Source organism: Pipistrellus kuhlii, unplaced genomic scaffold, assembly GCF_014108245.1.
Source record: "Pipistrellus kuhlii isolate mPipKuh1 unplaced genomic scaffold, mPipKuh1.p scaffold_m20_p_15, whole genome shotgun sequence".
Lineage (NCBI taxonomy): Eukaryota > Metazoa > Chordata > Mammalia > Chiroptera > Vespertilionidae > Pipistrellus > Pipistrellus kuhlii.
Genome location: NW_023425460.1, coordinates 46,051,669 through 46,066,799, shown reverse-complemented (window position 1 = coordinate 46,066,799; position 15,131 = coordinate 46,051,669). Strand labels below are relative to the sequence as shown.

General features: G+C 59.9%; 1 protein-coding gene across 2 annotated transcripts in view; it reads left to right on the top strand.

Annotated features, from left to right (window-relative positions):
- DOCK1 (dedicator of cytokinesis 1) overlaps nt 1–15,131 on the top strand; it is a 204,427-nt gene that overhangs the window by 52,759 nt on the left and 136,537 nt on the right. For both annotated transcript variants that reach the window (XM_036439319.2, XM_036439318.2), the window contains exons 18-23: nt 589–772; nt 1,952–2,049; nt 3,592–3,681; nt 3,969–4,069; nt 5,360–5,494; nt 7,305–7,413. In XM_036439319.2, the coding sequence (XP_036295212.1) occupies nt 589–772; nt 1,952–2,049; nt 3,592–3,681; nt 3,969–4,069; nt 5,360–5,494; nt 7,305–7,413 (717 nt within the window). The remainder of the gene's footprint in view (nt 1–588; nt 773–1,951; nt 2,050–3,591; nt 3,682–3,968; nt 4,070–5,359; nt 5,495–7,304; nt 7,414–15,131) is intronic.

Here is a 15,131-nt window from a genome sequence, read left to right as displayed (position 1 = left end):
CGGGGGGTGGGATAACGTATAGGAGGGGGCAGGATAACATATAGACTGGAGTGGGGGGTGTGGGATAACGTATAGGGGGGCGGGATAACGTATAGGCGGGGGGCGGGATAACGTATAGGGGGCGGGATAACATAGGCGGGGGGCGGGATAACGTATAGACTGGGGTGGGGGGGTGCGGAATAATGTGTAGGGGGGGACAGGATAAAGTAGCCAGGGAGGATGGGGGGATGGGCAAAGCTGCTGAGGCTGCTGCTCCATTCCCTCCCGGGCGTCTGGCCTGAGCCCGTCTCACCTTCGCGGGCAGCTGCTGTCCGGGGTTGTGTCATTAGGCCAACGCTCACATCCCCTGACCCGCCTGCTCGCTGCTCCTCCCAAGAGGAGGTGCTGTGCAGGAACACATCAGGTGCTGAGTAAAGAAACGCTCTTGTTAGCGAGGATTGCTCTGCAGGAGTTAGAGAGATCATTAGGATAAACAGTTTAGCAAGCGATAAAGAGCAGATACCACGATGGCTAAAAAGCGGAGGGACTGCGAGGCAGGGGAAAGGAGCTGTGGGTGCTGACGGCGGCATCCATCGCCCTGCCCCGCAGGCCGAAGCCAAGAAGCTGGAGGACGTGGCCACGTACCTGAGCCTGCCGTCCACGAAGGCGGAGCTGGAGGAGAAGGGCCACGCGGCCACGGGCAAGGGCCTGCAGAGCCTGGGCAGCTGCACCGTCAGCAAGGACTCCTTCCAGATCGGCACCCTGGTCTGCTCCACGAAGCTCACGCAGAACGGTGAGTGCGGGCGGGCGGGCGCCTTCCCCGGAGACCGTCTCCCTCCCTCCGCCGGCTTCCGGTTGCCGAGGGCCAGCCGTCGTCCCCCTGTCCTCCAGGTGGTCCCTGTGGGTGTCCAGGGACGAGGAGGGTGACATCCCTCGGATTTAAAGTCCACGCTCAGAATTTGATCTGAGATTAACCTTAAAGGGAGATAAAGCAACGGATTTACACTCAGAAAGGACTTTTTATTTTTTATTTTATTTTATTTTTTTTTGCCAAAGGGAGGGGGCATGGCATAACGGTGAAATCCACCGGATTGGGAGTCAGCCCTGTGTGTGCCCCTCCCAGCTGGCCTTTGGGGAAATGACCGTTCTCCTGGATTTCTAAAAGCTGGTTCTGATGCCATTTCCAGTGCCCCCAGCAGGAGGTCAGGCGCCCCTTGCTGATGGACACCGTCAGCACGTGGCTGTGCCCCAGCCTCAGACGGTGTCCGGGCTGGGCGGCCGGGCTGTTCCCCTTGTGGGTCAAAGATGACCAGACGCGGTGGTGCCGAATGAAGCAGCCCGGCCGGAGAACACAGCACCACACCCAGAAGGAAGGCCAGGGCGGGGGCCCACCGAGAGAGGAGCGGGCATTGAACATGGGGCCGTCATGGGGACGGGCACGTGTTTCACGTGCTGTCACCCCTCAGTGCTGTCACCCCTCAGTGCTGTCACCCCTCAGTGCTGTCACCCCTCAGTGCTGTCACCCTTCAGTCCTGTCACCCCTCAGTGCTGTCACCCCTCAGTGCTGTCACCCCTCAGTGCTGTCACCCCTCAGTGCTGTCACCCCTCAGTCCTGTCACCCCTCAGTGCTGTCACCCCTCAGTCCTGTCACCTCGCAGCCTTGGCCTGAGAGGATGGGAACTCTCTCACGTGATCTGATGGAAAAGGAGTCTTGTCCGGAGACGTGGGAGGAGAGGCTGGGATGCGCAGGCCTCCTGGGGGGGGGAGCCCCGGCTTTCCCGCGGCCCCCGGCCACTTTTCGAGGCTGGTCTGTGGAGGTCAGTTCCGGCGAATGAGCTGGGAGTCCCGAGTCCAGCTCCCCGGGGGGAGGACGCGGCGGCCTGTGCCGCTGGAAGGTTCCGAGCAGCTTGGGTCTGCGGTGTGAGACGCGTGCAGAGGGCCCCGGCCCGGGACTGACCGGCTTCCGTTGCAGTGGACCTGCTGGGCCTGCTCAAGTGGCGCTCCAACACCAGCCTGCTGCAGCAGAACCTGCGCCAGCTCATGAAGGTGGACGGCGGCGAGGTGGTCAAGGTGAGCGGGCGGGCCCGGGGGCTAGGACGACCTCCAACCCCCCCCCCCCCAACACACACACGCTTTCAGAGGGACGACTGTCTTATCTCTGTGAAGATTAATTACGTGAAATGGCCTTAATTAAACGGTGATATGGTCTATGTCGGGTCAAAAAAATCTCGTTGTTCCACTTTCGGAACTTCGCAGGATCCCCGGCGTGGACCGTCATTCCAGGTCCTCACCGGCTCCCGCGCTGACCAGTTACAGGCACCCTAACCCGTTTCCCTGGCTCTAAGCGCCCTGACTCCAGGGACGGGGGGAACACGTTAACGTGACTCCAGGAGACGCACAGCCAGTGAGACTGTCCCGTCACCTCCGGAGCAGTGGTTCCTGCTGCTCTGTCACCCTCACCAGGGAGGGCAGGAGCCGTCCAGCCCGTCTTGTTCTCCCGTCCCCGGTCCCTGATCTAATAACCTGTTTTCAAATCCGATTGCTCCTCCCGGGAACGTTTGCCTGTCTCACTCCGCTCCGTGTGCACCTGGACCCCTCAGACTGGGAACCCTTCAGACCAGGGACCCCTCAGGCCGGGGGACCCACCCACCCCTCCCCTCGCTGGCCTGACGGTGCCTTGGCCGGCGTGTCCTATGCGCCCTGCAGGCCTGGAACCCACGTGTCCCAGGCACACGGCTGTTACAGGGAGCCAGGACCCGGGGTGAGGGGGGTCCCCGTTTGCTTAGCGGGGCTCCTATTCCCCTGTGTAAGGACACCGGTAGACTGGGTGGTCCCTGTTTATTCAAGGCCTGCCTTCTGTCTATTTAAAACCGGAAGCAGAGTGATAGACTGAGAACAGCACCTGCTTAGTTAGCAGAAGATACCGTCTCCCGTTTTGTAGCATGAAAACGGTGAATTGGGTTCTGCAGTGGACAGTCTGAGAGAGAGAGAGCGGCTGTCCGCCTGTGGGGGGCGCTGTCCGTGGGGGCGCTGTCCAGAGAAGCCCCCTCGCAGCCCCGTGTGGGGACCCCTTGGCGGCGCTCGTATCTCCCAGCCCCGAGCTCCACACGGGAACCGGAGGCCCCGGCGGGCGGGCGCGCTGGGCTGACCGTGTGCCTGTCGGTGGACTGCGGCAGGGACGCCGGGCGGACCGTGACGAGCCCGGGCGTGGAGCAGAGCCTGCTGGCAGTCACACGGGCGGTCACAGATGGCAGCCTGTTGACCTTTGTGAGGATCTTTCCATCTGAACACGGGGACACGTGATACAAAAGCAGTTGCTGCCGAGCCTTTGGTCAGCAGACGGGGAACACCAGGAGAGGGTGGAAAAGGCCGGGGGCGGGGACCCGGGGCGCCCCCTGCGGCCGGGCCCCTCGCTGCACTCAGATCACCCACGTCTTCGTTTCGACGCCGCTGACCTCTGGCTTTGGCCTTGGCCTCTGCCGGCTGGAAATGCCCCCAAGGTGAACAGCATTCTGGGTGGCCATGCCCGACCCAGGGGCCGTGAGAGCAGAGCCGGTGCTCAGGCATCCGTCCGGCGAGGCACCGAGCTCACCCCAGGCCGTGTCCCCGCAGTTCCTCCAGGACACCCTGGACGCGCTGTTCAACATCATGATGGAGAACTCGGAGAGCGAGACCTTCGACACGCTGGTGTTCGATGCCCTGGTAAGAGGCCTGCTCTGCGCCCTCAGACGGGAAGAGGAGCCGGGGCGGGGATCCATCGCGGGGACCTCCAAAGCCTTGCCTGTGCATCCAGTCCGGGCCGGTCGGGGAGAGCGAGAGGGTCTCCCTCAGTCACTCTGGTCGGGCACAGCCATGTCCAGGGTGAGCAGAGGTCAGCTGGCCGGCCAGCCTCTGGCCGGGCGTCTCAGGGTTCACTGGGGCCAGGGCGCAGGGCGCGGGGAAGATGCCGAGGGCATCACCGTGCTCACCGCATGGCTGATCGCCCCCAGGTGTTCATCATCGGGCTCATCGCTGACAGGAAGTTCCAGCACTTCAACCCTGTGCTGGAGACCTACATCCGGAAGCACTTCAGCGCCACGCTGGCCTACACGTGAGTCCTCCGGGTGTCTGAACACCAGAGCGCTTACTGGCGTGTGCTTGCTGGTAAGGGGCTTCTCCATGTCCTTCTCGCCTGTGACCGGCAGTCCCCTCCTCACGGCTCTGAATCTGCGGAGAATGTTTGTTTATGAGTGTTTCCCTCCTCACGAGCTGAAAGTCTTCCCCGCGGAGTTATGGAGTACATCCTGGCAATTCATTCTGGAATTCATTCTTTTTCTCTCTCTTAAAAAAAAAATAAAAATTATATATATATATACATATATATATATATATATATATACATATATATATATATATTATATATTTTTTTACTTTATTGATTTTTTACAGAGAGGAAGGGAGAGGGATAGTTAGAAACACCGATGAGAAAGAAATATCGATCAGGTGCCTCCTGCACATCCCCTGCTGGGGATGTGCCCGCAACCAAGGCACATGCCCTTGACCAGAATCAAACCCAGGATCCTTGAATCTGAAGGCAGATGCTCTGTCCACTGAGCCAAACTGGTTTTGGCTCATTCTTTCTCTTCTCCTTACCTGATGTTTTCAGTTCCTGTTCGATGACACCGAGAGATGAGATGGGGGTGGGTGTCTGCTCCCCCCCCCCCGCCCCCACAGTTCCCCCTCAGATAAATGAATGAATGAATGTGTGTGTGTGCTTCTTTGGAGGTCACGGCTTGCCTCTTGGGATTAAGAGTCCATGCGATACTTGTCAGTGCAGCTTTCTGCTCTTTAAAGAAGGCGCTCCCTCTTGTTCTGAAGCTTCAGCTGTGGCTCCCCTGGATTCTCAGCGTCCACCCAACTGCTCTTGATTGGCCGCCAGCCCTGTGGGTCTCTCTCTCTCTCTCTCTCTCTCACACACACACACACACACACACACACACACACCAGAGGGCGGTGGGAGACCAGGCCTCAGACGCTGCTCACTGGTCGAGGGGCACAGTACTGGAGCCCAGCCACCTGGGCTTTGTGGATGCTCTCGGCTGCTTAACCCCTCTAGGTCTCAGTCTTCTCATCTGGAAAATGGGCACGGTTGTAGGTGTGGGGGTTCATTACGGTTAGCATACTGTGACCATTTGGTTACCTTCTGCCTCGCACAGTGGGGGTCACGGACATTTATTCAGAATTTTAATTGTGCGGGTTGCAGTGAGAAGAGAGATTTAATAATTCTTTGGGAAATGCCTTTAAAAAAATGAGAGCTGACAAACGAGGTTCTCTAGTTTCAGGGACGCACCGCGGTGCTGTGACTGGGGGACTCACTCACGGGTGTTTCTGCCGCGAACAGGAAGCTGACGAAGGTGCTGCGGACCTACGTGGACAACGCGGAGAAGCCGGCCGTCACGGAGCAGCTGTACAAGGCCATGAAGGCCCTGGAGTACATCTTCAAGTTCATCGTGCGCTCCCGCGTGCTCTTCAACCAGTAGGTGTCGTCGCCGCTGGGCGGGCGGGCAGTCGGGCGCTCCCAGGACTCAGGGGTTTCCCTCCCCTGATCCCCTGCTTCCCCTCCTCCTCCCTCTTCCTCTCCGCGTTCCTTCCTGCCCTCCGGGCTAGGATGGCAGGGCCTCCACAGGGCCCTCCATTGCCTGGCTGCAGCACGGTCATGAGACCGAGGGTCGAGGCAGGAACTCGAAGGTCGATTTTGCCTTCTTTCACAAGCTGTCAGCTGTGTTTTCTTTTTAAATATATTTTATTGATTTTTTTACAGAGAGGAAGGGAGAGGGAGAGAGAGAGAGAGAGAGAGAAACATCCGTGATGAGAGAGGACCAATGATCGGCTGCCTCCTGCACGCCCTGCATTGGGGATTGAGCCTGCAACCCTGGCTTATGCCATGACCTGGAATGGAACCATGACCTCCTGGCTCGTAGGGTGACATTCAGCCACTGAGCTCACTGGCCTGGCATGACCCGTGATTTTATTTATTTTTTATTTTTTTAATTTAATAAATCTTTATTGCTCAGATTATTACAATTGTTTCTCCTTCTCTCCCCCCATAGCTCCCTTCCACCCGGTTTCCACCCCACAACTCCGTGATTGTAATTGCTCGCTGCGCCATTGACGCCAACGCCCGCTTGAACACCCTCCGCTGACAGACAGGGTCCCAGTTTCCCATCTTAGACCGTTTCTGACTTTCCGGAGGGACTCATTTAAATCGAGATAAATACCTCCAGGGTAATTAATTTTCAGTTTACAAAGCTGTGCCTGGTGCACAAGTCTTCAGGTGAGAGGTGCTTTTAATTAGGCTGGAGACTCGTATCTGTCGATAAAGCATCTGAGCTGCAGCATTTTTAAATGCAAGCGCGTTGCTGCCTCATGACACAGCAACTTGAAGTAACGGCTAAGAAGTACTTTCTGGATGAAACCTATTCACAGTGAGCAGCCTGCATTTGCATACATGCACCCAGGCGTAACTTACTCATTGCCCACTTACTGACTGCTCCACCCTTTTTCCCACCAGCACCCATTCTGGGATGAGTGAACTTGTCTAGTATCAGTTCTTTAAAATAAAGTGATTTCAAGTTTACTGTTATGGTATCATTCTCAGGTGGTTATAAAATTATGTTAAATTTAGGCAATTAAGAGTCTGTGTACCTCAATTATGTAATATTATAGGTTTCAATCCACTGACAGGCCCTAGCGGGTGTGGTTCAGTGGGTAGAGCATCGGCTAGAGGACTGAAGGGTACTGGGTTTGATTCCAGTCAAGGGCATATTCTAGGGTTGTGGGTTTGATCCCCAATAGGGGGCATGCAGGAGGGCAAAACATCGTTGATGTTTCTATTTCTCTCGCTCCCTTTCTTTTTCTAAAATCAATAAAAGTATTTTAAAAAGTAAAATGAAACCACTGGAAGGAAATATACCCAAATATTAACGATGTAACCTCCGTGGGATAGAATTAAAGCTGAAGGTCTCTCCATCCTTCCTTCCTCTCACCCTTTCTCTGTCTTCACCTCCTCCCCTCCCTTTCCAGACATTTCTGTTTTCAGGTTTACGAACTGGGTTATGTTACAATGAGAAACAATATGCAGCCGGATTAAAACCCAGCTTCTCGGAGGCGCTGGCGTCTCTGTGGCCGGGGGTCCAGAGCAGCCTCCTCCTGGCTCAGGGATGCCCAGAGCGTCACTCACAGGCTCACTGCCACCCAACAGCACCTGGCGGCCGGCACCCTGAGCGGGGAGACGCAGGCACCCTGAGGGGTGGGCGCCGTGGCCACAGAGGTGCGTTCCTTTGCAGACTCTACGAGAACAAGGGCGAGGCCGACTTCATGGAGTCCCTCCTGCAGCTGTTCCGGTCCATCAGCGCCATGATGAGCAGCGTGTCGGACCAGACCCTCATGGTGAAGGTAGGCCCGCACTCCCTGCCACGGCCACGCTCACGGCCAGCCCCTGGCTGCAGGGCTCCGGGGCCGCTGGGCGGAGCGGCCGCGCCTCCTCCCAGCCCGGAGGCCCGGCTGGCTTCGGCGGTGCCCAGGACCCTGCCGCTGCGTGAGGGCTGGCGCTGTCCTCTGGGGGCCTCTAAGGCCTGACAGTCCGCTGTGCCTGCTCCTAGGCAGGCAGGCTCTGCATTCCATGGAAATGCTGTCCTCTGTGGGCCTCTAAGGCCTGACAGTCCGCTGTGCCTGCTCCTAGGCAGGGAGGCTCTGCACTCTATGTAAATGCCAGAGGCCCGATGCGTGAAAATTTGTGCAAGACCAGGCCTTCCTTCCTCCGGCTGCCGGCACCGGCTTTCCTCTGGCACCTGGGACTCGGGCTTCGCTCTGGCCGCTGCCAGCAGGCGCCCAGGACCCAGGCTGCTTCCCTCCGGCTCTGGCTTTGTCTGGAAGGATGTCTGGAATGACGTCCAGAAGGACGTTCGGTTTCATTAGCATATTACCTTTTATTACCTGTAACTGTGGGGGCTTTGATGAGAATACGGGGCCAGGTGCCTCAGTCTGAGCAGGTGCTATCAGTGCCCGGGCATCAGTCAGGCCTCCGCCGCGCCCAGACAAGGGGTCCTGTCTTCAGCCTTGACTGCACCTTCCGTCTGTGCAGGAGAGAGGGGTCTGGGTCCCCGTCTCTGTCCCTGTGCCCCGCTGTTCTCGCCGCCTGTGCTGACCTGTCTCCCTCCGGCCCTGGGGGGAAGGTGCCCTCACCGGAGGGGCACTGAGTGCTCCTGGGGTGCTGGGGGTGAGGGGCCAGGAGGCCCCGGGCAGCCCGGCCCTGCACGCTGTGGGCCACCCTGTGCTGGCGACTCCTGTGGCGCTGGCTCATTGCAGAAGGAGCTGTGCAGTGGGCGGTTTGCTGCCCATGCAGTGGGCATTTGGTGCCCGTGCAGTGGGCGTTTGGTGCCCGTGCAGTGGGCCGTTTGCCATCCAGCTAATTCCTTCAAAGGAAAGGAATTGTCCACATGACTCCTGGCAGCGTTCCCGCGGCTGCGCACCGTCCCTGCCTCGGTGCCCGCCTTTCCGGGTGTGTCCTGGGAACGCAGTGGTTCTCCACCTTCCTAATGCCCGACCCTCTAATACAGCTCTTCATGCTGTGGTGACCCTCAACCACAAATTATTTCCGTTGCTACTTCATAACTGTAGTTTCTCTACTGTTATGAGTCGTAATGTGAATATCTGTGTTTCCTGATGGTCTTAGGCGGCCCTGCTAGCGGTTCTCAGTCCGTGGTCGTGACATCCACACCTTGCATGACGCCATGGAAATGACGTGTCCGTGGCTCAGGGCGGTCAGGCTCTGGGGGTCAAGGAGGGCGGGGAGACGGCTGACCACTAGGAACAGGCGATGGGATGGAGTGGTGACGGGGCAGGAATTGAATGCACTAAACGTTCATTTACAAAACAGTGAAAAGGATGCATTTTAGGTTAAGTGCGTGTCACCACCGAACATTCAATTAACTGGGGTGATAAGAGCATTCTTCTCTGGTGCTTAATAACGCTTTCCATTAAAACAGTCACAGAGGCAGAGCCTGGAACAGACTGCGGAACCTTGGCGGGGAGGGGACGGAGGCAGAGGGGAGGGCGGGGCGGCGGGGGAGGGGGAGTGAAGGAGGGAAGAGATCCACCAAGGACCTTGGATGCATACACCATCCCCCATGGACACGGACAATAGGGTGGCGAAGGCCTGGGAGAGGGCGGTGAAGGGGGGAAGGGGCACCTACCTCATACTTCTCAACAACAAAGGTTCTTTTAAGAGTCACAGAACTGCCCTTTTGTTCCCGGCTCAGAGGCCCCGTCTGCAGGAGGAGGGACTGACCACAGTGGTTTCCAGCGGCGACCACCAGCACCCTGGAAACGGGCCTCAGTCTCTAAAATGAGGCGTGAAATAATGACACACACACCGCCCCTTCCCCCCCCCCCCCCCCCCCCCCCCGGCTCCTGGGAGGGCTGCGCCAAGGCCATAATTAAGGCCGCTCGGTGCCATCGACCCAGGTACAAACCCAGGGACAGCAGAGAGCCCCCCCCCCCCCCCCCAGCATCTCCGTGTCCCCAGCCTGGGCACCCCTGGGCTTCGTGTCCCACACACCACCCCTAAACGTGCCCTCGCTCTCTGTAGAGGAGTGTGCAGGCAGAGGTGTACAATGTGAACACAGAAATGAGTAACTTCCAAACCGACGTCCCCAGGTGGACAACGGGGCTTTCTGTAAACGGAGCGCATGCTCCGGGGGGCAATGAGCCCATCTCCTCCCGGAGCAAAGCTGTGGGGAGAGTAATGTCGCTGTCCCCCGCACAGCCGAGCAGAGCAGCCCGAGGCCAGCGCAGCAGCCCTGCTCCCCAGGGCGCACCCGGCCCGAGGCCTCACGCACAGGCCCTGGGACCTGCAGAGGCAGAAGCCACCCGGGTCCCGCTCCCCGGAATGGTGGTCTCTCCTTTGTCTTAGGGGAGGGGGGAGGGGCAGGGGCAGAATCTTCCGCTCTCCTGAGCCCGGAGCAGGAGGCAGGAAGTCAGGGGGGAGTTGGGGGATGAGGAGAGGGAGGCTAAGAGGTCACCACGGAACCGAGGCAATGCACGGGTCTGGGGAGCTCGTGGGGACACGCTGACACCCAGAGGCCAGGAGGTCGGGGTGAGGACAGTAACACACACACGGGGCACAGCTCCCAGAGGCCAGGTCACGAGATCAGGGGGGTGGGGACCCCCATGTACCTGCTCCGGCCTCTCCTTTTCCCAAATGGATGCTCGCACAGGTGTCTTTCTAACCGCCTCTGGCAGGTGTGGGTGACAGAGAAGCCACGGTCCTGCTTGCAGCCTGGGTGGGGGCGGAAGTGGTGCTTCTGCTCCAGAAGACAGAGCTTCCTTCCCGGGTGGCCGCAGGACAGGGAAGCGGTCCTGGGAAGGGGCAGGAAATGGTGTGATAACCAGTGAAATGGATCCAAGTTTGGGCGTCTCCCCGGGCGCCGGAACTGGTAAAGGGACCTGCGAGGCACCTGGTGGCGGCTGGCGGGCGGGCCGTTGGGTTCAATGGGCTTCAGAACTCGGGGTGCCTCCCTCTTACAGCGGCCACACGCACACACACACACACACACACACACACACGCACGCACGCACACACACACACGCACACACACGCACACACACGCACACACACACACGCACACACACACGCGCACACACACACACGCACACACACACACGCACACACACACACACACACGCACACACACACACACACACACACGCACACACACGCACACGCACGCACACGCACACACACGCACACACGCACACACACACACACACACACACACACACACGCACACACACACACACACACACGCGCACACACACACACGCACACACACACGCACACACACGCACACACACACGCACACGCACACACACACGCACACACACACGCGCACACACACGCACACACACGCACACACACGCACACACACGCACACACACACGCACACACACACACGGGGAGGAGACCCACGGGTAAAGCACGAGGTGGGCTCAACAGAGAAAACTGAAATTAAATACAAAGGCAGCCGCCAGAAAATAATTGCATTTCCTGAAAAATGGAGCGGCCGGCTCGTCAGAGGAAGTTAAGTAACCGGCGCCGGTCTCGGAAGGCCGGGAATGGGACAAACAGGAGGGTTCGTGAAAAATGGGGAGAGGTTCCCATTCATCCCCAGGGCGGCCTCGGGGTCCTTTATCTCTTTAATGACCAATTAATGCCCGCGTGGTTCTGGCTCCCGTTAGGCAGGCAGCCCAAACGACGCGGGCTTCCAGCTCAGCGCTGTTCCTTACAATTCATCGGCGGGACCTCGCTGGCACTTGGCTGCAGTCCCGACCCCCAGCACGCTTGGCGAGAAGGAGGAGGAGGAGGAGGAGGAAGAGGGGGGAGGAAGAGGAGGAGGAGGAGGAGGAGGAAGAGGGGGGAGGAAGAGGAAGAGGAGGAAGAGGAGGAGGAGGGGGGAGGAGGGGGAGGAAGAGGAGGAGGAGGAGGATGGGGAAGAGGGGGGAGGAGGGGGGAGAAAGATGAAAAGGAGGAGGGGGAGGGGGGAGGAAGAGGAGGAGGAGGAGGGGGGAAAGAGGAGGGGGGGAGGAAGAGGAGGAGGAGGAGGATGGGGAAGAGGAGGAGGGCAATGTTTTCCTGGGAACAAAGACTCTAACTGAAGTTCCCCGGGTGCCTCCCTGAAGCCCCCGCTCCTCCTCAGGCTACGGGAACTGGGATCTGGAAGCGAAAGCCGGCGTTCTCAGGGACTGCTGTTCCCCTGCTCCCCCCCCCCCCCCCCGCCCCCCGCATCCGATCATCCTCACAGGGCCAGGAACCAGCCCCTTCAGTGTTCTCCCAAAGGCTCCCAGCTGCCCGCCCCGCCCCGGCCCGGCCCCCGTGGACAGCGCCCGCACAGGTTTCCGGGCTCGGCCACGGTCAGGTTAGCTCTGACATAGCAGAGGCCCATCTTGGCTGAGTGCTCAGCATCCGTAGAGAAGCCGGGTTCCTGGGACGCTCGGGAAGTCAGGAGCCACGTTCTGGAAGCTCCCATCGCTGTGGCAGCTTTGTGTGGATCTAGCCACGCCCGGAGCAGGCAGGTGCCCCTCAGGGGCCGGGTTTCCCGGTCCGGGAGCTGCACAGTGCCACCTGGGACGGCGATGGCCAACCTCTGGGACCTCAGGGACCACCAGTGCCCGCGGACGCTGACCTAGGGCACTCAGGGGAGCTCCGTGTCCCCACCCCGGGAGGCAGCCCTGCGAGGCTGGACAGCCCAGGGCACCCGCAGGGGCAGGGGCAGGGGCAGGGGCAGCACTGAGTGCCCGCTGCAGAGTGTGGGCCCTTCCACGCAAACCGCACCCCGTTTCTTCCCCTTCCGGAGCACTCCGGAGCACTCCACAGACATCACTCGCCCCATCGCTCCCACCCGCCCTGCCGCAGGGAGTACCTTTGTGCCCAGGAGTCAGGTGGCTCTGGGTCTGACAGTCCCTCATTCTCCCCGTGAGAGAGTGTCCTGTTTTGGCCACTCACACACATCTGCTTCTATGTCTACAGACAGAAGCCAGCTGTCCACTTGCAATGCCTCATTCCCGCCACCGCGCCTCCTCCTGGCGTCCCCCCACAGCCCTGTCACCCTGTTTATCACCTGGGAGACATTTCTGTCCGCTCCCGCGCGGCACGGGCTGGTCTTACATTCTCTCCTGACCGCGTCCTCGGCCTCCGTCCTCTCGCACACCTTTGTGGTGACCATCTCACATGAACCTGAGATGTTCACAGCGCGGCCCTGCCTGGACCCGGGGAGCAGTTTCCCAAGCCCCCCCCCCCCCCCCTCGCCCTCCGCCCTCGGTGTGACGGTAGGACTTGTCTTCCCTCGCGTGCGTGTCGGGCACACAGTCCTGATCTGCCGTCGCTGCAGTGTAACCACGGATCCTGCCCTTTAAATGACCTTTAAGAGGGTGATTACAGCGACAGCCAACACCTGCCCCCGGCAGCCGGAAGCTGCCAAGTGCGGCTACACTGCTCCTTCTGAGCCCGTTCTGCCAGGCCGCCTGGACCAGCACGGCAAGCTGGCATCAAGGCTCCCAGCCAGCACGTCGCGGTGCCTTTGTGAAATAAAATGAGAAGTTGTGATCAGGCCTCAAGAGGCGCATTTCGGAGGACAGGGCAGGTGGCCGCTCCTGGGGGTGGGGGTTCTCAGATCCGGTTTGTATGATAGGACCTGCACAGTGTGGCCTAGGACACGCTAACCCACAGCCCGCCTCCCCAGCCCAGGCGTGCAGTGGGGGGCACCCCACGGGCAAGGGCAGCGGGGCCGTGCCGGGAAGCCTGGCGCTGAGAGGACCGGCCGGCCGGGGGGAGGGCCTCCTGGGTGCACTTGGACTTGATGCCTTAGCCCGCTGGGGCGGGCGGCTCTGAACCAGGCACCTTGCTCACCCACATACACCGGAGGCAGTTACAGCGAAGCACCCAGACGCCTCTCCCCCCGAGTTCGTGGCGCGCGCACCCATTCAGCCGAAAGGGGCTTTGTCTGTCACCGTCCTGGCTGCAGTGCACAGCAGTCACTCCCAGGGCAGTACTGGTGACTCCTAAGTCGTGAAAACACCCATAGTTCGCCCAGGAGGTGACGGGTGAGAGATTGCGGGATAAAGGAGGTAAAAGGAAACAACAGAGGGCCGCCTTTAGTGAACAGACGACAGAACGTAAAGTCCTGGGGCTCTGAAAGGAGTAGAGACATTTTGAATTCTAATTTGGGGGCGGTGGGGGGTGTGTGGGAAGGTGTGAGGAGGGGAAAGCCTGTGATCTTTAAATCCATAAACTCCTCCTCCTCCTGACAAAAGCCAGCGGTCCCCACACTGGGGCCAGGCAGCCGTCCTGCGAACCGGACCCGGGACCCACAGCGCAGGGAACACGCGCCTGCGACGCACTTCCTCTCCGGCCCTCACACAGGCCCCGCTGGGAGGCTGAGAACTCCCCTTCGGAAAAACAAGGCAGCCCGCCCACCACCTGCCATCCAGCCTTTTCTGCGAGCACACGGGAGGATTGTGTCTAATCACGTCCACTACTGCGAGTGCGAATCAGCGCGCTCTGGGCTTGATGAGCTCTCCGCGGGAAGCCCACCCTCCGGGGAAGGGCATGGCGGCTCTCCTGCACCACGGGACCCGTGTCCACAGCGAGGGCTTCTCGGATCTAAGCAGGCGGGTCAGGGCTCAGCGGCGCACACAAGGCCCAGCGCAGGCGGAGGCAGGGAGATGGGGCTGGGCCGCGTGCGGGAGACAGGCCCAGGGCCCAGGCTCGCCTCTCCGGCCAGGCCGGTGCAGTGCGCTCAGCTGGCCTTGCTCACACATCACCCTCATTTGTTCTGAAGGCGCTGGCGCCCGGCTGCCAGGCCAGGTGCTCACCAGCCAAGCGCCAGGGGCTGCGGGCCACGGGGAAGGGCCAGAGGCAGCAGCCAGCACACCTGCTCCTCGGCGCTCACAGGCACGGGGCTGGGCCGAGGCCTCTGGGGGCGAGAGCGGGAAGCACAGGAGGGGTACACAGGAACCGGAGGCCTCGGTGCTGACGGGCAAGTCCCCCGAGAGGGATGCGCTCCAGGGACAGACACCGTTACCGAGCCAAGGCTCCAAGCCAGGCGAGCGCAGTGTGGTCCGGGGATGGGCAGCGTTTTGGGGCCGAGCAGAGATGTTGGGGAGCACAGAGGAGCAAGGGCGGGGGAGAAGGAGAGATAAGGCTGACAAGTGCCCAGAGCCAGGGAGGAGACATGCAGGGGGCAGGCACGTCTGGCTCCCGATGCTCCAGCCAGACAGTCGCTGCCCCTCCCTCCCCACCCATCTCCCCCTTTCGCCTCTGTTTGCGCTCTCACTGCGACCCCGTCGGGGCTGGGAGAAGGGGGTGCAATCTGGCCACCTGCTGACCTTAAACACTAAGCTGGAGAGAAGGAAATCCGTGCAAAAAACCTATATTTTAAACCGTCTTCGATGCGGAATCCATCACCGTGTGCAGAGGTCACACAGGCAGGACTGGAAGCTGCTATGCAGCAATTCTTTCCCTCTCCCTTCCTCTCTGACATCAGTAAAATAAAACAAAAAGAGTGAGGACGCTTTAACACTTGGACACTGTGGAGCCAGTGACCCATCTGGCCAAG